This window comes from Cryptomeria japonica, chromosome 8, assembly GCF_030272615.1.
Source record: "Cryptomeria japonica chromosome 8, Sugi_1.0, whole genome shotgun sequence".
Classification (NCBI taxonomy): domain Eukaryota; kingdom Viridiplantae; phylum Streptophyta; class Pinopsida; order Cupressales; family Cupressaceae; genus Cryptomeria; species Cryptomeria japonica.
The window spans coordinates 122,094,283-122,120,158 of record NC_081412.1 but is presented as its reverse complement, the minus strand read 5'-3'; the positions used below and the strand labels follow the sequence as shown (position 1 = coordinate 122,120,158).

General features: G+C 37.3%; 1 protein-coding gene across 1 annotated transcript in view; it reads right to left on the bottom strand.

Moving 5' to 3' along the window:
* The window catches only part of LOC131041614 (beta-amylase 2, chloroplastic), a 181,174-nt gene that overhangs the window by 89,466 nt on the left and 65,832 nt on the right, over positions 1 to 25,876 (bottom strand). Inside the window, exons 2-3 of the mRNA XM_057974746.2 lie at positions 9,942 to 10,019; positions 9,600 to 9,803 (exon numbers count right to left, since the gene is read on the bottom strand). Of these exons, the coding sequence (XP_057830729.2) occupies positions 9,600 to 9,803; positions 9,942 to 10,019 (282 nt within the window). The remainder of the gene's footprint in view (positions 1 to 9,599; positions 9,804 to 9,941; positions 10,020 to 25,876) is intronic.

The window sequence follows — 25,876 nt, the reverse complement described above, 5'->3', positions numbered from 1 at the left end:
TAAACATTAAAGACACCCTGGCAACTACCCAAATGGCCCTTCAAGAATCAGAGATTCAGGTTGACGAGCTTTGCTTGGAATTGAGCTTGGCACATTCTTCATTATCTTCTGCAGGAACTAAGTCTCCTATGGTAGCCTCTTCTAACAAACAACAATCCCATATGAAGAGTGTGGAGACTAAACAAAGAGATGGAGAATTTGAGCGACCCCATCGTAAGGTCTTAGGGATGAAGGAGACATGCTCACAAGAAGATTTTGATTGCAGCCATGAGATAGTTGCCTTAACAAATATGTTATGTGAGCATGACGCTGATTGCAAAACAACCTTGGATGAGGAAGGCTCAAATCTTATCAGCAATAATGATAGGAAGCACATTAAGAGTTTGAATTCTTGAGAGTGGAGGAGAATGATTCACAAGAGAGTGCAACTTGCAGCCATGAGAAAAAGGCTTTGACAGGGAATACATTTGATTTTCAGCAGGTTACACCTCTTGGAGCAGCTCTTGAGGGTGAGTACTCAGCGGAGGAAGAAGTTGTACAAACCTCAACTCGTTTTGATATCACAAATAAATCCATTGAATACCTCATCTGGATAGTTCACTTTGATGAGGGACGAAACGGGCCTAGGAATGGAATCTTAGACTCAAGTTTACAAACACTTAGATGGGCACTTGAAGTGATAAAATCAGATTACTTGCAATTGCTTTCAGGTACAGACCGTGCCAACATGTTTGCAAGGCAGCTATATAGAGCATTTGCAGGGAAAGAGGTGCAAGAAGCTACTTCAAGGGCTATAAAGGTTGAACAAATTAATGATGGAGTTAATGATGCTGGGAGTGATGACATCTAATGGCAGAAGTAGCTCCACGGTCACTGAGATTACACATGGAGATAACACAAGGGTGGAACACGATGAGTGTGATTCAGATGGGGTATGCACATTTTGCATGATGCTGTGAACTTTTTGCTCAATGATTTGCATTGTGAGATCCCTAATGTAGGCAACAAGAGGTGGAAACCTAGTGTTGACTCAGGATTTCCATTGGACCTTGAGGGTGCATTCCACTGTGATTACACCATGGGATATGTACATTCTTTTTTATTCAACCCACCTACATAGGACTTGATATTCCGAATGACACATAAGAGTAGGATGGATGACTGGTATGAGCTACTTCCTTCTGTGGAGGAAGGAACCAAATCTAGGCCTTTCCGTTTGCTTCTCCAGGATGGTCTTTAATTTGGGATACAAGATAGAGAGGTAGTGTTGTGGCAATTTGGCATTCCACTTGTAGCTAGTATGTAGCAGGAGGAGTTTTCATACATCAGGGAAGGTGGATGGGTATTTTGCCTATGGGATCCAAGTGGAGCACTCCCATGGGTAGTTATATTATAGAGGGTTGTCAACAGCTTGAGAATACTCCCTTTGGTGGTTTTATGTAGGCATACTTATATGGCCACTCTTGGAGTATATTATGATTCTCAAACCTAGGATCTAGGGATTTACATGATAGATGGAGTGTTTCTCAAGTTTTTGCAGATTGATGACAGTAATATCAGAGTGGCACAGCGAATTGGTGGAACCATATTACTGATATTGATATGGAATCCTGGTATTCAGACTGCCATACAAGTGCAAATAGCATTTGGTTTGGTATGCAGATCTAGATTGCTTGAGGGCAAGCAATCTTTGGGAAGGGTAGACTATAATGTCCCCATTTTTGTGCCTTCCTAAGCATCAATTATTTTTAGAGGTTAGCCTATTATCAATGGTCCACGTAGGCTAATGTGGTTATTAGGGGGCACTTTGAGGGTGATTCAGGGTTATTCAGCTCACCCTTTGAGTGTCTATTTCAGTGCCCTCCATCTCAATGCATCAGTTTATTTGTGGTTTGTCTTCCAAAGGTCTTTCAAGCTCCATGTATACACACTATTTTGAGTAAGTCACTTGGATGTTTGGATCCATACTATTCATGGTAAGTCATCAAGATGGTCAAAGGACACCACGATTATATCTGGAAAGTTAGCAAGATCAGTTGTTGGTTTGATATTTGACATTTAGTGGAGTTCAATGATTTAATTTAATTAATCAAAGTTTAATCCAGCATTGACTTTAATACAATTGATTAAATTAAATATCTTTATAACTAAAGGGGATATAAGGGGTCAAGTGTGCATTTAATATATTAATGTCGTAAAGTATTTAAACATTATGCCAAATGGGATGCCAACTTTGGGAATATTATCAAGCAACAAAATCATTTAATACATAATGATTTAAAAAAGCCAAATGAAGCATTGCTTTTTGGTGTGCATATAAAAAGGCACACTTAGTGCATTTTCATGATTATTGACCGTTTGCAAATTGTTGAAGCTTTTTGGAGAGCAAGGGTTTGCTGTTGAAGAACCAGACTTTTGAGAACGAAAACTCTCAAGAGGAACAGTGCCTACTGGTATGAGACATCATCAAAGGGTACTAAGCTAATAATCTCATCCAAAGGTTATACTTGCGCTTATTTGAATTCAGATTTCCAGGGTTTGACAGCTTTACAGGGTTAATCAGGTATTCCGAGATTGATTGAAGGCAGATCAGGGTGGTTTATTTGCAAGTTGGAAGAGTTGATAGATCCCCAAGTTTTGACAAGCAAATTTGTGTAGTCTACAGTCAAGACAAAACCCTCATTTTTTCTCATATCTCCTAGGGCATCACCTATATTGTTTTGAGTATCTTTGCATATGAATTCCCATGGCTGGGCAATGGAGATTGATATATAACATGCAGGTTTAAAGTGCTGCTTGATCTTATTTTGCAATTACCAGGCAAATATTGGGATGCCATTCTTGGTGTGTTTTTTGTAATTTGGAGTTGTATGCTAAATGAAGGACTGTTAATGAAGTCTATTTGCTGTTGTAATCTGAATAGTCAGATCAGTGCATCACAATCCCTATATAACGAGAAGGTATTTATACTAAAATTCATTGTTCAGCTGTTACAATTTCTGAGTTCTTATATCTGCTGTTCACTAAGGTCAGAACATTATATGTACATCATTTTGATTTTCTGAGTTGTATACAGCAATCCACAATGTTTAGACTTTAAATATTGAGTCATATGGTATGTGTTGTCATTTTATGACACCCTTGGTCCATCAGTGAGAACCGATCAAAGATATGTTCCATGGACCAGCACGGCCCCAGTTGATCAGGGAGAGAAGAATCATGAAGTGTTACCTTGTCTAGAGGAAGTTCCTCCCTTGGCCTTTTCTTCTTCCCCGGAACTCCGGAACCTCTAGGTTCCGAAGTTCTTTTCTCTTTACCCTTGTCTCTTTCCTTCTTCCTTTTCCGGAACTCCGGAACCCTGAGGTTCCAAAGTTCTTTGCCTTAGCCGCTTTCTTTCCTTCTCTGGAACTCCGGAACCCCGAGGTTCCGAAGTTCTTTCCCTAGCTTAGACCCTCCTCTCCTTAGCCTTTCTCTCTTTTCCCTCGGAACTCCGGAACCCCGAGGTTCCGAAGTTCCTAGCCTTCCTTTCCTTCGCCTCTTCTCTTAGGTTTCTCCTTTGCCCGGAACTCCGGAACCTCGAGGTTCCGAAGTTCCCCTCCTCTTTAGTCTTTCTTCTATCCTTGCCCGAAACTCCGGAACCCTGAGGTTCTGAAGTTCCCTTCCCTTGCCTTTCCCTCCTCCCCGAGGTTCCAAGGTTCCGAGGTTCCCTCCTCCCCTTTCTTCCTTCTTCTCCCCGGAACTCTGGAACCCCGAGGTTCCGAAGTTCCTTCCCCTTTTGCCTTCTCTCTCTAGTTCCTCCGGAACCCCAAGGTTCCGAAGGCCTTTTCCTTCTCTTCTCTCTATCCCGGAACTCTGGAACCCCGAGGTTCCAAAGTTCTTCCCTTGTCTTCCTCACTTCGGGAGTCCGAGCTTCCGAAGTCCCCGAGCTTCCTTCCGACTGGCAACACTTCCAGATGGCGTGATCGATACTCAAAGCTTTTAATGCTCCGACAGCTTGGTGACTTGTGCACTTTCTTTTGTGGAGCCAAAAGGGTGCATTAAGTGTTTTTGGCAAGATTTCCATCAAGGAAGGTACAGGGCCATGCTTGGTGACTTATGTCATGATTGACTTTGGAGGGTTACTCAATCCACCTTCTCAGGATTGCCTTTGGTGGTATAGCTAGGTTGCTTGCATGTACAAGCCAAGTGCATGCACTTCCCTGCACTTCCAGACTGACATGCAGGGGTCATGATCACCATTGTAACCCATTTCTCTATATAAGGTTGTTAAGCCTCATTGTAAAGGGTTCTCTCCCTGCTGCCTTGAGCTTCCTATGCTCTTCTCTTCTCTTGAAGACTTGTAATTATTTTGCATTTTTGCAACTGTAAGATTGGCTTTGGCCTTATGATTAATTGAAAATCTCCATTCTTCCCTTCCTTCAACTTATGTATGATGTGTATGTGTTCTTACCTCCATTATAAGTGTATGTTTGTGGTTTCCTTTCACATGTATGTTGTGTTAACTTGTTTTATGAGTGACTTTGTGGGAATCCTTCTCCCCTCTTGATACTTAGAAAATTCTAACCTCCACACATGCGTTTGGGTCACTCATGCAATTGAAGTTTGTGTATCCCTTGGGCTTTTCAGTTGATTCCTTGTGCCATTTCGGGTGGGGAGAGAAACAATCTCTTCTTGGTGCATCACCTCCTTTCATTTCAAGCATTCTCTCTTCCCTTTATCTCTGCAAATCGTTAGGATAGGCTTAAGAGTTAGTTTTGAAGTGTTGAGTTAGTTCAACACTTGCAGCCGGATTGAGAAGGAAGCCGGCCTTCTCCGAAGATTCAACCCCTTGCGCAAGGTCCTACACTTCGGGGTTGTTTCCATGTTTCACAAGGTTCTTGAGTTGATAGCTCAGCAAGGATGCGAGCTTTTGTGACAACAGTATGATTGCAAACGGTTTGTCATAATGTCTCCTTGATCATATGAAAGTCAAAATGAATTATATGAAGGGAGAAAATGTTATGAAAGCATTAAACAAATCAAATAGATGATAATATTCAGAACCATTCAAATTCAAGTGGACTCCAAGTGTTTCACAAAGTAAAGAAATTGGTTGCACACTAGGGTGGGACACTTCAAGAAATGAGTTCAAATGACAGAATGTTGGCCTAATCCTCCCCTCAGTTTTTATATTCTCATTTGAGCTCTCATTTGGTTATGCTTGATTTAACAACTAAATGAAATGCTGATAGAATGAGCTCGAGGAGTTCTTTTGCTGGTTGAGGACAACAACCCTCTTCTTGTTTGCTGGTTTCTATGGTGAGAGACCCACCCTAGCTGGTTCGTGTACTTGTTTTGAGACTTACTATGTTTTTGGCTTAGTGGGTGATTTTGGATTTGAGAAAGACGAAGATATTCTTAGTTTTCTAATGTAGATTTCTTGGTTTTGGTGTGTGTCAGTCTTTTTGGAGTTTTGTTCAAGTTTGGTAGTGATTAGATGCTTTTCCTGAGTTCTGGTGTGCTTTTCTGAGTAGCTGGGAATCAAAGTTTGGCTCATATTATAGTGATCAGACCTGCTATCATTCTGGGTATTATTTCTGAGTACTCTTCTTTGTGGGCGATGCATTTTGAGTGGTCATTTATCATCCTTGGTGAAGAAATGGATTAATTATGCCAAATCACCCCTAGAAGTGGGCACCACCTCCTTGCCAGAACATGGGTTTGGTAACGAAAGGTTAAGGGATTTTTATGAGTATTGGAAAGTGGTTTTCAACTGAGTTTAATACTGCTGTTCACAAACAGAGAATGCTGGAGCAGACTTGGAGCAACTAGTGACATATTCTATCATTCCAAGAAATCGCCCAAGTCCATATTATACCTTGTTTGGGTGCTGGAAACAATTTTGAGCATCCCTTTTCAGTGTATGGAGGTTATATCAGGTCTGCAAATTAAATGTTAAGTCTGGTTTTGATAATACTGTTAATTGAAATCTGATTTGTAATGTTTGACGATGTTCTATGAAGTTTGAAATGAAGTCTAGTTGTAATCAGCACTTGTTATTCTATGAATCTATGTTATGTTGCCAAGTTTCATGTTATACGCTTGTTACTCATCTTGATTACAATCTGAAAGCAAACGAACAATAAACTACTTCATTGGAAAAAAACTTGCAAACAAACACATATTTCAAAAAAAAATCAGGGGTGGACATTACAGCCATAACATGTGGTCCAATTTATTAAACAAACAATGTTGTTGGTTGTGTGTGGCTTAAAGGACTTTGTGATGTCCCCATCCTAGGAGCGCATGAGCAACTTCGTGAAGCCTCTAGGAAGAGACGAAGTTGTGACAGGAAAAGCACCCATATATGCATTACCCTGATAATATTCAGGTCACTGTAGCATGATCACCATTGATTAAGACAGATCAGAGATGTTATTAAGTTACAGCGGCAGTGACCCCTTGTTCTTCATGTTATGCACAGTGGACATAACACTGCCCAGCATATTGCCATTTGGGGAAACCCGATATGACTCAAGACATGATTAATGTCGATTGAGGAGGGCAGTAACATGGATTAAGGCGCGATTATATTCCCAAGAATGCGATTAGACAAAGGGAGGCAGGTTAACCTTAACGGATGAACAAATACGATGAAGATTATAAGGCACAATATGTCTAAGGATGCAAAGATATGAACTAACTAAACACGTGTTCATGAAAGGATACGAAATTCGAACTAAACAAAAGTAACTAATCCTTAACCAAAAGACGCCATAGAGGGGTGCATCCATTCGAATCCCGAAGTTATTTAGGAGGAGTGACATCGTCCCAAAAAGGGGATAAGAAGGCTATCAGATGGAATGCCGGAGGAAACTAATTCGATTACACTATCAAAATAAGAAGGATCAAGCACAGTCGTATCAAAAGGGGTGTAAAAGGTTAGAAGCACGTACAGAAACAACAGTAATATAAGTGCTGATCAAGATTACACCGTGATCACAGCCCAGTCTGTGTGGATATATTATTTAAAGTCAGAAATAAGGTTCAGAACAATACTATTTTGGAAGATCATCATATGTATATGTATACCCATTCTATATGTAACAAAATATTCATTTGCAGACTTCATATAATTGAATAATAATAGTTTTATAGCCAGCTTATTCTGGAACTATCTTCTTCAGTATATCTTTCATCACCCAGCCAAGGAAGGAGGTTTCAATAGGGAACATCACAGACTTGAGATGGAGAAGTATCTTACATTGTTTTGGAGCCCATGTGTGACACTCTCAATCTAACACTAGGAAGCATTGGCATTCATGAGTTAAAATTGTCGTAGAGGAGACGAACCATAATCAAATTTATCTAATCACATCAAGGTGTTGAATATGATGTACACCTTCATAGATGATACGGAATTTCCTTGCCCAAGGGTGACAAGTTTTGCTACTCACTTCCTTGAATTACAAACCCTTTGTGCACAAAAGATGAACTTGAAACGAATGTTCATTTCAAGTGAGTAGATTGAGTAGATTGAGTCTAGCTTTTTTAGTCATTTGGATGGTAGGAAATCACCACATGTTTCTTATGAGTTTTTGGTTGTACAGACAGTAAAGTGTACTAATTTCTAAGCCTTTCATCAAAATTTTGAAACTAGTTGATGGATGAGAAAAATCCCCTGTAACCTAATTTATGAGGGCATTGACAAGGGAAAGGAGGCTAACATGATCAAGATGCACAGTGACAAGTCTAAGTATGTGTTGATATGAGAGATTACTAATGATAAATAAATCTGCAAATGTATCGATATCTCCATGCCACTGGAAACCATCTTAATCCAACATTATTTTATAGTTAGTCCTTTTGGGACAATGCAGAGATGACATAGGACCTCTTCAAATGAAATGGGAATTTTTCTCTTGATTTAGTGTGGTGGGAAACTATTGCAGTATTTCCAGTGTGGGAAATGGATTTTTCTGAGTTTTTCTGATGTACGCATCATAGAACATAGGAGGACCTTCAAACCAAGTATTTGCAATCAATTTTTGCATTTGTCTATCTTTGAAAGTTTAAATTGTGAACTTTGACATACATGATAGATACTAAATAGATCATAGATGATAGAAGATTGATAAATTTTGACAACGTGGGACTTTTTGGCAAGGAAGCTAAAAATCTATAATAGTGGCAATGTGCATATTAAACTAGCCATGTAAATCTTCCACTTGTGAACATTCTTCGAGCACCTTTAAACACATACAATACAAGAAATGTAACCATTTAGCTTAAAGAAGATGAATGATTTTGTGTTTGTTCACCACAACCTTAGCCTTCCTCACAAAATTCAAGGTCAAATACACTTGCAAATCTAATTCTCGTTAATTTGCAATTTGCAAATTTAAAATCAATTTGAAATTGTTGCAAATTGCATATACGTATTTAATATATGTCACAAACTTATGCATTTCCTTTAATAATATCAGTAGACATCAAGGACAATCAATTGATTGGCCTTAACAAGATTGATCCAAATTTAGAATGGATCGCAAAAGATAAAGGCACCACTGTTTGATGATGAGCACCTAGCTATATTGAATAAGGTATGTGTTGAACGTGAGCACAATCAATTGCATGAAATCTTGGACACTAGAGCTTCAACATAACAATCTATAGCCCTCTAGTGGATCATAGCCTCATAGGCTCCCTCTATATTTTGTTTCTTTGTACATTGTCTTTTGTAATTTGTAACTGATTTCTAGGTTTGAACTTCAAACTATGCATTGAAATAAGAAACCTTAAAAATTATTGAATAAAATACATATTTCATCTCTAACACTCTTATTTTGTTTCACTGTCTGTCTTTATGTCATTTATTTGACATGAAATAAAAACATGTTTTTTTTTCATTATTTTTATGAATTTTTCAGCATTTTTTGTTTCCACTTAATTGAATTCCAATTAATATTTTGGTTAGTGAGTCAATTCCAAAAAAGATTTTTGCTGGCATGCTTCAAAGTACTCTTTGCTGCCTAGCCCATGATGTAAAATAATATAGGTACACATTCAATACTAAATTCAATATTAAGTCTATAATCAGTAATTAGATGCGATTCATTGCATCCTTGTGGCATACAAAACTGTCATAAGAAGGTATAAGCATAACGACCACAAAAGGCAGTTGTGCCTGATAGTATGTGAATGATACAAAGCCCCTGCAGATGCAAATAAGCAATATATGCAAATCCATGAAAGAGTAAATGCCTTGCAGACAGACATTTGAAAAACCAGTATATTTTTCTTCAGATTTCTACTAAATTGCATATCTCGAATAAGGGGAAAATAAGATGACAACTCACAAGAAACAATCTTCCCTGTCAACATTTAAGATGACTGTGGAGCTTAAGATTCCATTTCAAATTATCTTAAACAATAAATTTCAATATGCAGCACTAACTAACAAGATCATGATATCATGATCTACATTACATTCATTTGTCAAAAATAGATCATAATAGAAGACTTAAGAAAGTTTTCATCTCAGAGATAACAAACAATATTTACTTGAATCCAATGAAAGATAGGACAAAAGCTTATGTTGAGAAGATAATAATGTTCACCTGCAACTTGAGCTTTAATTCGCATACAATATTAAAAAGTTCTCTATAGCCAGACCAGTTATAACTTTGTGGATTCTCACCCTCCACTATACCCCACCAACAATCAACCATTACACCATCAACATTGGCAGATTTCAAAGTTGCCAAGTGTTTTTGCAAACTTTGTGGATCTTCCAACTGACATTGTTGATTGATAGTTCCAAGCTGTCATTAAAAGATTGACAAATAGATATATTAGCATGATATAGTCATTTCCAAAAAACCACAAACAAATCACAAAATCAACATGACTTTTGGTAGGTTGATTATTCATTTTAAATCAAAGTGATATAAGAAACTTACAGGAAGCATTACATATACTGGAATATATGGTGTTCCGGCAAAATCCCTTTCTGGTTCTTTTGGGAGTTTTTTTTGCACCTATAATATGTTATTCCATTAGAAGTAAACATATGCATACCAATAAGTCGTAAAAAATTCAAATACTCAAATGGTAACTTAACTCTAATTTGCACATCAAAAGGCCCAAACTAAATAAATTATTTATAAAATGTACCTTTTTGCTTCAAATGCTGTGAATTAGGCCAATGTATAATCACTAAATGCTACCTACTGCAAATAGAATGTATGCCTTAGACAACCAACTATGAGACAGATATAAATGCAAAGAGATCTTGTTGGATATCATAAATTCATGAGCCTTTAGTGAATCATACACATGCACACATGTGCTTCATGAACAAGTGAGGGTTAATACTATCACCAACTGACAAGCCCTACCCAAAAAGTCCAATGTAAACTATTTTAAGATTGCCATAGATGAAAGGCTTTATAGTTACCTAGAAATATTTATGAGCCTCAAACCTAAACTTTCCTACAAAATATTGTAGAGACATGAAGATAGAAAGGGTACTGTAAACTGCGTGCATATTTAACCCACAGAATTACACAATTATCCAAATCAACTTGAATCACTGCATCAAGTGGAGGTCTCCCAAGAAAAAAATGCAAATCAAAAAATGTCAACCACCTATTTATTTAGGAAGAAAGTACCAAGGATATCATTTAGGTTATCTATACAATTAGTTGTATGTTTTGGGTATAAACTAAAGACATCAATTGTGTTGCTTACCTAAAGTATCATTTGTCCAACTTGAACCTGCATCCAACAACAAGAGACAAAGCAAACAACTAAAGTAAATGTGCATATAATCAACACAATCAGTACGCAAGAGACATTAATTCTGCTATCAGCGGCAACCGACACCAAATCATATCTAGTAGACAAGCATCCCTTGACGTTTATCCCTCAATAGGCATCACTAATTCAGAAACCAAACCAGCTTACTCTCATACACCCAGCCAATTTAACATATCAGATAAAATAGCAAAATGATTCATAAAGTAAAATTTCTTTCATTTTATTTGTTCATTCTTTTCATTTCATCATAGTTCACTTCACTTGGCTATCATCCCACTAGGCCAATTTTTATTGGCTTAACATGGGTATGTAAATTTTTCTATAGAGCAAATTTCAATATCTATGAGTTGCAAATTTGTTTGGACCAATGTACATAAATGGTTGAATTTTGGAAGGAAAGCTTTCTGGCCACTTTCTCCTCATATGTGCATGCATTCTTTTTTTTATTTCTCATCTTTAAGAATTCATTAATAGTTGTGATTATCTTCCTATATGTTGCACAAGCACAAAAGCTTTATATAGGCCTTGTTTGGGAAACGTAAGTATATAATGAAGATGTTCATTAAGTCAAGTGAGAGAAAAATGTTGTGCCGATCATTCAGGAAATAGCCATCTATTGGTGTTGTCTCTAGTATTTGTTCCTGAAACTAAAGTTATTAAAAATCTTTGCATGTCTTGGTCTATAACAAAATACATGTGCACACTTTAATAATTAATTGATTCTAAAAGAAATTAAATAAATTGCATCATGTGCAAAGATAAATCAGAGTTCCGTGACTCGCGGCGAGTCACGCAAGTCACCGAGTCAGCAGGCCAGGTGACCCCTGCCGGGTCACGGTGACCCTGACCCGGGCTCGGACGGGTCAGGGGGCATGACTCGCTGAGTCAGGAGAGTCACGCCCTGACTCTCCGAGTCCGAGGGTCGTGACCCGGCATAATGCATGTGATCCAAAAGTTTTCATGTCAAAACACGTGTTCAAATAAATTATAAACAGTTCGATTGGGCATTAGGAAGTCCTCAATATTTTGGATATTGCTTGATTCTTCATCACCTCATCAAAGCGACTCTTACCAGGTTCTTTGCTTATCAAATAAATTGCATTTCCAGTTTGAATGTGTGAGTCTATAACTGTCATATGTTCTCAGACAATCTGAAAGTGTCCATGTCTGTTGGTCAATATAATTGATGTAAATCGGCTATGTAATGAGCCTATTTGATTCATTAATGAAGGAGTTATAAGGCTGTCCATTTAGACAGTGTTATATGATGCTTGCCAATTATTTGTCTTAATGACAGTCTGCTGTAACCTTTATTTTCTGCATACCATTTTATGTCAATGAATCAAACTTTAGGAATTGTGGCTGCACTATCATTCTAGATCATAGTTTATGTTTAGCATGTCACCTTATTTACATTTCTACGCATGTGATGGATGTATGTTTATGTATGTCATCAAACTAGCTTCTATTTGATGATGTTATAGTGTCTTTACGCTTAATTCAATAATGGGTGTATGAAACAAGTTTTAAATCGTTAAAAATCTCTAAATTTCAAGGGTTTTCTTATTTTGCCGAGTCCGAGCCGAGTCACGAGTCGAGTCAGCCTTGCCAAGTCCGAGTCTGGGAACTTTGAGATAAATACAACTTAGAGTGGACTGCTTTTAAATACATGAGTACATAATAAAAAAATTCTAGACACACTTGACTAAATTAACATGGTGATAAACCATTAGACCACTTGATGATACATGAGGATCAAGAAGCAAAATAGAATGTCAAGCAAATGCCTTCTGGCTTTGCCAAGGGTTTGCCAATGTGGGAATAAGACCTCAAAGAGTCAAGTGAAAGCTCACCTGTGAACTACAACCAGCTTAGGAATAAGAGTTTGTCTAAGGCCAAATAAAAAAGGATTGTTGAAAGAACAAATAATGGGATTTATCAAAAATTAAGCACACGCCAACATGGGGAGTAACAGATCAAAAGAAAAAGTAGATCCTCTTTCCAAGAAAGGATCGCAGAAATCTCCCAGAGGCTTCACACAACCAGTTGGCCCACTGATCCAAATCTAGGATTCGTGAACAATACCTAGCATACAACCTGCAGTATTATAAAGATTTTAGCAAAAGAACAAAGAACTGCAAACTCATAAAGAGATATATGATGTTCAAAAACAACCTAATCCTCTTCCAATTCAAAAGTTTATACATTTCTACAGAATTCCAACAGTCACCACATCCTTTGGAATTTGAAATGAACAAAAGGATGTGGAAAAATAACTAAAAGAACAGAAAATTACCAAAACTTGTCTATTTTGGTCCCCCAACTTGGCAAGGTCAAAACTTCTAGCCCGTTGGGCAAAATTCAAACTTTCTAAAATCGCTAGTAAGATCTCTGAGAGAACTAGGTTCAATTCCTTGGAGACAATGCCTTTGAAAATCCATTCCAAAGGATCAATGACAATCCTCAAGCCTTTGAAAATGCGATTTACTAGAATATGGAAAATATCAAAAAAATAGATTTTTGATATTTTTTGTTGTTGGCTCTGCACACACCACCCAAACACTTCTAGATCAATATAAGATCATTTGTGCCCCTCCTCCTCCCCCTCCCCTTGAAAGGTAATGGGCCGCATTGCACCTATGCTCTACAACAAATGGGGATATCATGCTTCAATCTGTTTCCTAGTCAACCACTTGCCCTAGTGAGAAACTAGCCAACCTGGACCACACGATAGAGAGGAACTTGTTGTTTCTTGAGAGTATTGACAATAACCTTAGTCAATTGACCAATTTTTAAGAGGATATTAGTCTCAGGGTTTATTTTTTGTACTCTAAATGTGCTCAACTACCTCAAAATTGTGCAGAATAGGAGGAAAGTAAGGATGCAACAACTCAACATCAAAAATTGGATGCAGTTCCAAAAATTGTGGCAGATTCGATTGGAAAGCATTTTTACCAATCTATTTGATGATGGTGTATGGACCATATTGAAGAGGACGAAGCTTCATGTTTGGTCCTTGAAGTCGCTCTTTCTATAGATGGAGCCACACTTTGTCTCCAACCTAAAATGGATGACGGGTTCTAGGTTGATCATTTTGATATGTATGGAAATGAGATCCTAGGCCTATGGGTGCAAACTAGGATCTCAAATCTCCATTGCATATCATTGGGAACACAAATAGGTTCAACTACAGTCCTAATAGGAAAGATGAACACTTGGATTTATGTTCCTTTGTTGCAACAGAATTGAGATTCTGAAATTTGTGTGAATAAAGTAGGTTAAATGAAAGAAAAGTGATGATTTTCAGCAATAACCGTAAGCTACAAAACAAAAAACCAACACAGTATGAAATATCCCCTGCAGTGGATTGATTGAAAATACAAGGAATATTTGCTGATAACTGACTTTTCAATCTGCGTGTTATGTGGTTTATGTTTGCGTGTTATGCTGATAGGGTGTCTCAGAATTTTTCAGAATGGAGTAGAGATTAATCAACCACACATTTCTCATGAAAGAACAACTACGAATGATAGTATGTTTGCCAAGAACGCATATACAATTGATTTACTTAAATTAGACACACAATCATGCTCCTACAGCTAGCTGACATTACATCAAACAGTTTGCAGGAAACCTCAGACAATCATATAATCAAAATGAGTTCTTACAATGGCAATATTATGACCAAACTCTACCCACTTATCACTCAGAAGTTCTGAAGACTAATGACAGCCATGATTATTACAACTAACTGAAACAAGTGCATAGAATGTTTGATGATGAACCTGGAAAAGATCACCTAACTCGATACTTGAAGAAGCAAGCAATATCATAGATTATGAGACCTCCAATCTGCAAATCGAACTTGTTTTCAGAAGTCGCCCCTGCTGCAATGAAGATGAACTGATAATAATTGGACGGACTGCTGCTAGCCTCCAAACTCTTGTCCAAAAATGATCGCCTTTACCCCTCAAATGTGGTGCTATCCTCCTTGATGTGATTTGATGCCAATATGGAAAGCTGTATGCAAAATCGTGGGAACTTGACAGTCTGATTCGAATTGTCTCAGATCTGAAATAGATGCAACATTCTACTTATTTCTCCCTTCAATCACTCCCAAATAGAATCGCCTTATGCTTCTAAGGCTAGCGATGTCTTCCAAAGTGAACTTCAATGCTCAAATAGGGAGATAAAGGCAAAATCGAGGGTATATAGGGAGAAGTCGATTTTTATCTCAGACCTGCAAATCGATCAGCTCTCACCCAATTTCACTTCCAGTGATCTACAAATAAAATCGCCCTCTTACTTCAATAGGAATCGATGCATTTGGGACAACCAAAGTGATAATCTGAAAACATCATGAATCCCAACTACCATGAAAATTACAAATAACTCAATAGGCCCAATATGGAAGACTGAGTGTCTCCCACTCTCAACTGCAACCCCTCGGAAGATCTTTCACCTACTCAGTTATGCTAATCATAGGGAGTTTTCATTCCCAAACGATTAATCCGTAGAAACCCTTGGCTCCACAAGTCTACACAAGAGAAGATATCCAAACAACTGATGATGAACAATGAACCAACCTCCTCTATTTATTCTTTTCACATCCAATCAATTGGTTCCTTCTAGAAGATTCTTCTCTTATCCTTTTGTTATGCTTTATTATTTTATTACACATTAATTAATTTAATTGCACTTTAAATATTATTACATCATAATCAAAGTGCACACATCTTACAATACATGTAATCTCCTTATTTCGCCATAAAGTCAAGTAGATACAAAATGTGAAGCCGCAAATCACTACCAATCAACCCCCTAATCAATCCCCTTGGCCTACGAGGGTCAAATGATAGGCCAATCCCGTGAATGTTTGCAAACTAATGAGAAGGGGACATTACACAATGCACCAAATCTGGAAGCAAGACAGAGAGGGGACCTGGATCTCAATCTAGAGTTGAAAGTGTTGGACTAGTGTGTTGGGCGCCCTACTCCAGGGGATGTCCAAACTGTAATGTCCCCATTTTGCGAGCATCAGAGTTTGTAAGAATTAGCCTATCATTTGACCCTCGTAGGCTAATAATTATTGATAGAGGGCCTCGTGTGGCAATTACTTGGTGATTAGAGACATTACTCTTCAGCTAAATTCAGGTTTTGGCCTTTGCACAGGTTTTTTTGACTCAGATTGGCACACTTACTATTTATAGTAAGTTACTATTTTGGGAGAGTCAGGGTTCCTATTAATAGAAAGACACCTGAGCAGAGCTTATTGGTAGTGTCGACCTTGATTGGGCCTTTGCAGCTATTTCTAGACTCAATTCCACATACTTACTATTTATAGTAAGTCACTATTCAGGGTTTCTATTTTTAGACAGGCATCCAATCACATGGAGAACAGGGAGAGTCGACTCCTGGCTCAGACGGCTTAGCAATCAGACAAGTACATCAAGAGATATTAAAGTTTAAGTGACTTAAGTGATTTATTTAATATTTTAATATTATTATAAAGTTCTAAAGTAACTTTATAATAATAAAGTCACTTTAATATAATAAAGTGCGTTAAGTGAATAATTTAATGTGGGAATAAATCTTTTATCCCACATTGGCCAGGAAGGTATTTGAGCTCTCTTAAGGAAAGAATAAAAGGAAAGGCAGGAGTTCATTCTCGGCATCCAGTTGATGAATCGTATTTTGATTGATTTTTATTGTGGAGCCTAGGGCTTTCGCAATTTTCTTCTTTGATCATAGGAAACGAAAACTTCCTATTGATAGCAATTTTGAAGGTGTGAAATAACACCTGAATTATTGTAGTTGTGGGAAAGAATACTTCAGTTCTTTCATTTGTGCAAATTGGTGAAGTTTTCTACAACGGTTTGAAGTTTATTGTTGAAGAACATTTATAGTTGGTTGTGAATCATCCTTATTTGGCAACAAATTATTCAAGGTTTTAAGAGCAAATTGCAAGTTTGTTCTTGCTGCTACAGTGCGCATGAACAGTGCGCGTGAACAGTGCGCATGAACAGTGCCGTGAATAGTGCGCTACAGTGCCGTGAACAGTGCGCATGAACAGTGCGCTACAGTAGTTGGAGTTCTGTAGAAGGGGATTTAGAGAGGTTGAACAGCTATATATATGTGACAAGGGATTTGCATATGAGGAGAATCAAACCAATATATCAAGGCAGCCATTGAAATACCAGGTTTTCTATCTATGGTCATTGCATTAGAAAATCATTACTTCATTGCATCATTTTCTATTATGATTATATCATGAAATATTTGGAGGTTACATATGTTTAATGGAGATATAATTTGCATATTCCACATTCAACATTGATCAGCCATTTAGCTTTCATGCCAATTGTTTGCTTAAATGCCTAATGGCTGTAGGTGTACTTTCGGATGCATGACAAGTGTTTGTCTTAATGTCAACTAGCTGTACTAGTTAATTTCAGTCATTACATATGTGTGGAAAGGTCTAAAACAGCTAGTATATCATTTCTATAACAACTTTGTATTGTTAGAAGCTTTCCATAACTTCATTTGCAGCCTACAAACCCAAAGAAGACAAAGAAAGAATTCACTACAGCGGCTTCAAACATTGTATGCCAAATGTCTGACAATATTCCTTGGTGTTCATATAAGCAAAACAGGGTCAGATTAGCCAAGGGATATTACATATCCATTGGTTGAATATTTTGGAGATGACGTGTCAAAATGATGTAATTACTTCATTGGCCAGAATTGAGTTTGTTGTAACAAACCCTAATTAGGGTTTTTCATTGTAAAAACCCAACCATTGATCTCGAATTGATCTGAGCCATTGAATTGTGTTGAGAGCATTATAAAAGGCTCAAGCTCCTCATTTGTAAAGAGTTAATAGTGAATAGAAGAATAGATAGTTTTCAAAGAATAGAATAGTAAATAGCAATTAGAATTAAAGTTAGATTAGGAGAAGGCAAAGATTGTTGTCAAAGTCTTGTTGTAAAGAACAATTGATTTCATTGAAGTTATGGTGAATTTAATTTGTTACTTCGACAACTTGCATGATCTTTACTTCTCAATTTGTTTTCATGTTGATTAGATTAAATGGAGGAACTTGTTGAATGCATCCATGTGGAATTTGTTTAGTCCATACCACTAGCCTCTTGCTGATTGTAAGTGCGCCTTGCGTGGTCAACTGGAATGATATGAGCTTAACTTCAAATTGTTATGCATCCATTGTTTATGCATTGACTTGAATGGTGAGCAATATTTGATGGTAATGATTTGAACATCTTTGAAATGTCCTTAAAATATTGCACTGAGCTTGCGTCAAATTGTTCAAGTTGATGGTGAGACCTCGCCCAGTAGGATTCTGCCTAATCATTCATCCTTCTTCTTACATTCTAGGCCTTAGAATAGAACTCCTCAACCTTCCATCTTTTGCCCTTTTTTTCCAATTCGAGCTAGCTTAGGATAAAAAGCATCATCAGATTGTAACATCAGATGATCGAGTTCCAACGATTCAAACATTCGACAATTCAACGTAAGTCCCCTTGTGATACCAGCAATCACATCAACCAACTGTGCTTATCCACAAGTCAAGACCTGACATACAAAAACCTTGGAGTTGTCTCAAGTGATCCTTAAGCCAATCTTCAGCATTTGAGAAGCTTTGTTCAAGAGAGGATAAGATACTTTTGGGTATTTTATTTTGTGTTCGCGTGTGCATAAAAAACACATCAACACTATCCCTATCAAATATGGTATTGTGTGGTAAACCAAAATGAACCCAAACATGCTCAAAGAATAGTTTAGCAATTTCTTCTAAAGAGATCCCCATCTTACAAGCTACCATGATAGCCACTTTTGAAAACCAATCTACCACTACATACACACAATTACGTCCCCATTTGGTAGTAGGAAGAACAGACATAGAATCCATAGAAAGTGAGTGCCAGGGTTTATCAAGGATAGGAAGGGGTATATACAAGTCTGTTTTGCGGTCTGCAAGCTTTGCAGTGGCACAAACTCGAATATATGAAGTGACATCATGATTCATCTCTAGCCAATAAAATATCTCTGAAGCGCAGAAATGGTCTTACCTATTCAAAAATGACTTGCAACACGACTGTAGTGTGCTTCCCATATCACCTTTCACTCCATGGTGGGAACATATATGTGACTCATGTGACAAAGTACTCCATCTTGCAAATGAAAATCAAAAACTTGCTTACCTTCAAATAGCCAATTGTAAATGTCAGCAAAGCCAAGTTCATTACCTACAACTGAGCCCAGGCTGCTGTTTGATGGCCATAAGAATCTAACACCACCATCAAGGCTGCAATTGGAAGCTTGCTCAAGCAGTATTCCACATTGTTATTACTTCCCTACTTGTGGCAGATGCTGAGATGAAATTGTTGCAGGAAGGCAAACCATCTTTGATGCATATCACTCTGAAACTTTCCTTGTGTCTGCAAAAATTGAAGGGGCTCGTGGTATGTGTATAATAGTCTCCTTTCCCACGATATATTGCTTCCACTATTTGCAAGCTTGAACAATGGCATAACTCCTTGGCATATGTAGGGTAATGTCAATACCAAGGAATTTCAACGAACTTGCAATTGTTTAAATTTTTGCCCACAAACATTTCATCAAAAACTTGGTGGACATTGGAATTTCTGAATTTACTGATTATGAACAGCTGTGACTGACAATTAATATCATTGGCAGTTTGACAAACAATTGTCATGCACCCATTTCACAATCAAACAGTCACTCAAATCTCAGAGAATAGTGTTGTATTGCTGATGCCTGCATTTCTGATTAAAATATGCATATAATTTCAAGTCTGATACCAGACAGTACGCTGATATAAATTAAGAAATACATCCATAAAAATGAGAATTAATCTCCTTACCTTTAAGCCATAGCTTGTCAGACTACAAATAATGCTGGTCTGAGTACAAACACTTCTGAGAATGCAGGTACAGCTCTAGTAATCATTTGTACTCTGAAATTCTGAACAGCACTAGCATGTGTAGACATTCTGCTCTCGATTACACCGGCTACAGCATTAATAAATCCCTGATAGCTCCCGAATTGATGCCAATAAACAAATTGCCAAAGTGGAGGTCTTCACAAACTCTAAATTAAAAATGATGTCCTTCCAAAATCCCAAGATATCACCAAATCTCATTACTTCCCATTTAATACTTGCTAAACTTCACCTTAAGGGTGGCAGCCCAGCTTGAAAGCCTCTAGAAACTAGGATAAAAGCATTGATTCCCCTTATTCCTTCTTATATCTCAATCACCTATCTTCAAAGATACATGGTATGGCTGCCTTCTACTTAGTGTAGTGGTATGGCCAATTTGCCTTGCCAATCATACCATAAAAGGTACAGCAAACTTATATGTGAATATTTTTATGATTGTTCACAGCTAGGCTTTGACCCTTTCACAAATAAAATTTCATGAAATCTTTCACTTTCAAAATATGAGAAAAAATTGTCATACCGATATTTCAATTAATCACAACAAAAATTATCATTAAATTGAAATCTTCAATTACAATTTAACCAACACAAATATGGACCCAATTTTACTTTTCAACGCAAACTCCACAATCTCCAAACATTAAGCACACATGTGATTCCTATATGAATCCAATTCTACATTGGCTAGGGAGAAATCCTTCTCCAAAACCAATCTTCACCTTATGGTTTTCTTCCTAGAGCTGTTGTTAAACAAAACTGCTCAATCTCCACGTGTGGATTTCAAGAAAATGCAATACCAAGAATATCAAAAATGAGGAAATGACTCTTCTCAATCTCCTTTAATAGCCCCTTGAGATCTTTCTAGAAGGTATATTTTATATTCATTTAATAACTTTCTAGAAAAATACCATATTTTATCTTTTTATAAAGTGGCTATTATTTTGATTTACTTTTGAACAATATGAATCACCTTTTAATTAAAAATAATTATATTTTTGCACAACCACCAAGTTTCGAAAAATATTATAATAGGCCAATTATGAATTTTGACCACGCTAATGTCACCTTACGTTTGTCAGATATCAAACTTATTGAAGTTTGTCACTCTCCATAAATAGCAAACTTCTCAAAGAAATGTGGAATACTCCCAAAATGTCTAAATTGCATTTGGAAAGTACCATGGGACTCACCTTGGTTCCTTGAACTAGCCACCACTATTAGAATATTGTCCTAAAAAGACTGGTGCTCTCCAAGAAAGTTGGAGTTCTTGAAGATAATGGAAAGGCCACAAAAAATAGAGCATTACATAGGGTATTTGTGCAAAGTTTTAGAAAAAGTTTCATTGTGGTAGGGGATTGGATGCCCACGTTGCATGAGTACCACTCCAAGTGCATATTCAAATGCATTTGTCTCTATTTCAAAGGGTTGTTGCAAATCTAGAAGGGCATAGGTTTTGAGCATAACCTCCTTTTTAATTCCACAAATGCTCATTGTTGTACATCCATCCAGCTAAATTTTGGTTTTACTCATCCCCTCAGTAATCAATTTAGGGGCCATGCCAAGTTTGAAAAACCAAGTACAAACCTATGATAGAAATTTGCCAATCCCAAAAAGCTGCGAAGCTCTATGATATTTTTGGGAGGTGGCCAATCTTTGATGACTTGTATCTTTTGAAGATCAACATGAACACCCTCACCATCCACGATGTATCCCAAGTATTGAATACTTTCCATACCAAAAGAACCTCCCAAATATGTCTATGGACGTCATCTTTCAATCCTTTCCAAGAAAATCTCTCTCAGTTGTCTATACATTCTAAAGTATCCTTGATGACCTGCTAAAGGAGTATCACGCTCAAACCTCAAAATCTTTTCTTTTAATTTTGATTCAAGAATCAAATAAATTGTATCACTATATTAGATTATTAGAATCAAATAAATCATATCACTATATTAGATTATATCATCTAAGACCTTGTATCTATGCAAAATCTCACAACCCAAGGTATTTTTGGAGTACTCAACCAGCATATGAGCCTTCCAAAGTTCCAATGATATCTCAAATATAGAACAAAAATTGGGTCCCTACACAAAGTGTCAACTACTCTATTATTCTTACTTTTGACATATTCAATATCAAAGTCATAAGGTTGTATTTTGCTTACCCACAAGAAGTATTTCAAACTTTTATGATTCATTCTCACTACAAACTTCCCTCTAACCAGATATTGTTTGAATTTTAGCAAGGCGTGCATAATCATGAACATCTCTTTATCATAGGTGGAATAGTGTCTTTGCATCTCTAAGCTTCTAAATCTCAAAGGCTATAGGGTGCTCATTTTGCATAAGCACAACTCCAATTTCCTCTCCAAATGCATCGCATTCTAAGACAAAGGGCTGAGAAAAAATGATAAGTGCCAAAACTAGACAAGTGCTCATTACTTTCTTAAGTCTGTTAAACACCTACTAAGCTTTAACTATCCAAGAGAATGATCCCTTCTTAATTAAATTTGTCAAGGGTGATGTTAACTATTAAAACCCTTTGACGAATCTCCTATAGTAGCCACATAATCCAAGGAATGCTCTCAAGTGCATCAAGGTCTTTGGTGGGGATGAGTCAAGGATAGCCTAAATCTTCTCCTAATCCATCTTAAATACACTAGACCAATTAGATGCCCCAAGTGTAAAATTTGTGTCATGCCAAAATCACACTTGGAGGCCTTAGCAAATAGTGAATGAGCTTCCATAATGGCCAATACCTCATGTATGTGCCAAAGTTGTTTTTCCCAAGTCTTGTTGTGAATTAGGATGTCATCAAAGAACACAAGTAAAAACTTATGCTACTACTTATTAAATACACGATTCATACAAAACTAGAAAGTAGCAAGAGCATTGGTCAATCCAAAAGCTGTGACCAAAAACTCATAATGTCAATAATGGCATCAAAAGGTCGTCTTATGTACATCTTCCTCTCTAACTCAAATCTAATGGTACCCCGATCTAAGATCAATCTTAGAGAAATAAATTGCCCCATAAAGTTCATCAATGAGCTCATCGATTTTGAGAGTCGAATACTTGTTCTTAACTGTTTTCTTATTAAGTGCATGGTAATATATGCATATTCTCGTGCTCCCATCCTTCTTTTTGACCAGCACTACTGAAGAAGCAAACTCAAACTAGGCCTAATGTGCCCCATGTCTAGTAGTTACTTGATGGCTTTTTCAATTTCCTCCTTATGCCTATTTGAATGACAGTAGGGAGTAATGATCACGGGCTTAGCTCCCTCTAACTCAATCACATGCTCAAAACCTCTCTTTGGTGGCCTACCTAGAGGAATATCACTTAAAACCACACTATTCTTATCCAATAGGGACTAAATATCCCCACGATATGCCTTCTTTCCATCATAAGTGTCTTAAGTAGAAATGAAACATTGATCTGCCCAAGCTACATCACCATGACAAAAATACTCTCCATCCTCTTAGCAATAACGATCTTGGGAGCACCATTAGGCATCCCATGAAGCACAATTTTCTTTTCATCTACCTTGAACTTTAACTCCATAGTCTAGAAGTTCTCAGAATACTTCCCAAGCGAGTGCAACCACTAAACTCCCAAAACAATATTGGATTTCCCAATACCAACCACATAGTAATGGTCTCCCTTTACTCCCCTTAAAGTGTGCTCCTTTTACTCAACTTGATGTTCCTCACAATCACTCCATTCACCGCTTGACCCATTTTTTGTTTTCTCTTCACTATCAAAAACTACCTCAATATAATGTACCTTGCCTTTCCCTAGGAATCAATGTCTCGGTTCCCATGGCTCCTTACAAGAGAAACATAGTTTTTTTCTTCTTAACTCATTCTTTTCCTCATCTAACAAACATGGTTTCTCAGGCCACTCCTTTTGAAAGGATCTTTTGTCTTTCTTTAATCGAGGAAACTCAAATTGCAATTTTGTTTTCAATGTAAGAAAACTCCATGTCTTGAGCTCTCTTTATGGCAACATGTAGAGTGGGTGGATCAATGTAACGCCCCCTTTGGGGTATACTTGATTTTTTCCCACAAATAACAATTCCAATAATATAGTTTATTTACATGAGTATTCTTTCACTAAGTTCCATAATAGCAATTGAACATGAGGAAAATAATCAAGTAACATCAAACAAATGATCATAATGATTCCTATGCATTTGGATCCTTATTATAGTTTTTTTCCAACAGCCAACCATATTAGGGGTTTGATGGGAAAGCAAGATAGGGCACTGAGAGACTGTTCTCCACAACTTAGCTCAAGGGCGTGGAACATCCAACCAAGACAATTTAACCCCTTGGCCCACAAGCAAACCAACACAATGGGTGGTCAACTTAATTGAGTGAACCCTTACACCTGCATCTAACCATTATGTTTCCTTACTAATCCCATGAATGATTGCTTGTCGGAAAAATCAGATGAGTAATTAATATTGCATTCACTAATTCATACCACACTTCCACACATACATTCACTTATCTTAGTGTTGTGACCTTTCCACACATCGCCCCATTGCAAATGGGGAACCCCTCTTTCCTGCTTTCAGCCTCATGTTAGTCTAGGGTTTTGGGTGGTAGGCGGCAATTTTGAACTCCCGATGTCCGAGCCTCGAGTTTTGGAGTGTGAAAATGCCTAATTGTTATTAGGGTTTTTGAGTTTTGAATAGGATCAAGTGCGTGTAGAATGTCAGATGTCTAGGTGATCCAAATTTTGTCTAGGTGTAGACTTTTGGGCGTGAATGAGTTTTAAAGTGTCTGTGTCGGTGATATTTTTGCGCCTAAGCGTCAAAAGGTCCTTTTTGTTAATTTTAGGATCGGACTGTACCAAAATAGCAATAACAAAAAGCAAAAACAATGTGCACAAGGAAGACCAAGAATACCCTAAGAAAACCTCCCTCTTGGAGGTGAAAAACCCAGCTATAGATCTCAGATCTTATTATGCAATAATCAGAAGTATCTTACAATATGGCTTCAACACTTGAAGCAATCAGAACTAGCAAACTATGCACAATAGGATAACGCCTTCAACTAAGGATAAATGATAAACTTATCTCTAAGCATAGGGTATCGGCTATTAAGGAGGTTCGCTGCCCCAGAGATAGTGCTCGCTGCTCTAGGATGAAGATCGTTGTCATCAATGATAGTTCGGAGCCTTCAAATGAAGCTCACTGTCCACAAGATGAAGTTCGCTACCCTTGAGAATAGTTCGCTGTCTCAAAGAAACAATTTGCTGAATGAAGGAGATAATTTTCTGATTGAAGACAATTCGCTGAGTGTGTGTTGATACAATGACTAAGCCTTTGTATATATATGTGACTCAGCCTACCAATTCACTCCAGGTCGGCCCTTTCAACTTGGCACCAAAACATAGGGTTAAGATTACAAGATACATAAGATAGGGTCTTCCCTATTCACAAGTTACAAGTTACATTCAATATAGGACCACAAGTTACATCGCCCAATTAGGGTCAAACCAAATTACAAGTTACATTTATAGGGCCTGTCCTATCCACAAGTTACATTATATATATAGGTCTTTCCCAATATTCATAGCAAGACATAATTACAAGTCACATGTATTTGGGCCCAGCCCTAAGTAACAATTTAGTGTCACCACGTTACAAATTACAATTAATTTTCTCCACGCTACATGATTGGGTCCAGCCCAAAATTCGATTTACATAATAGATAATACATGTGTATTTTAATTGTCATTGACAACATTAAAATACAATAGATAGGTATCCGAGCTAGCTACTATTTCAACACTTTTGGGGTTATTTTCTTGCTCCTAGGAGGTTATTCAAGATAAATTTGCACTTTATCCCAATGGAATTCTTCTTTTCTCGCTCAAATTTTGATAAATTTGGTTGTCCTGATGTGTAGCAATGAAATTTGAAGTGTCCAGATGATTTTGAGTGGAAGAATCATTAAATTCCTGATGAAAATCTACGTTTTAGTGGTCTAAAGGTCAAAAATCCTGATAAGAGGTGCTTTTCCCCCCACATTTTCAATGACCCATAATTTTCCCCCACTCAAAATCCTGATGGGAGATGAATTTC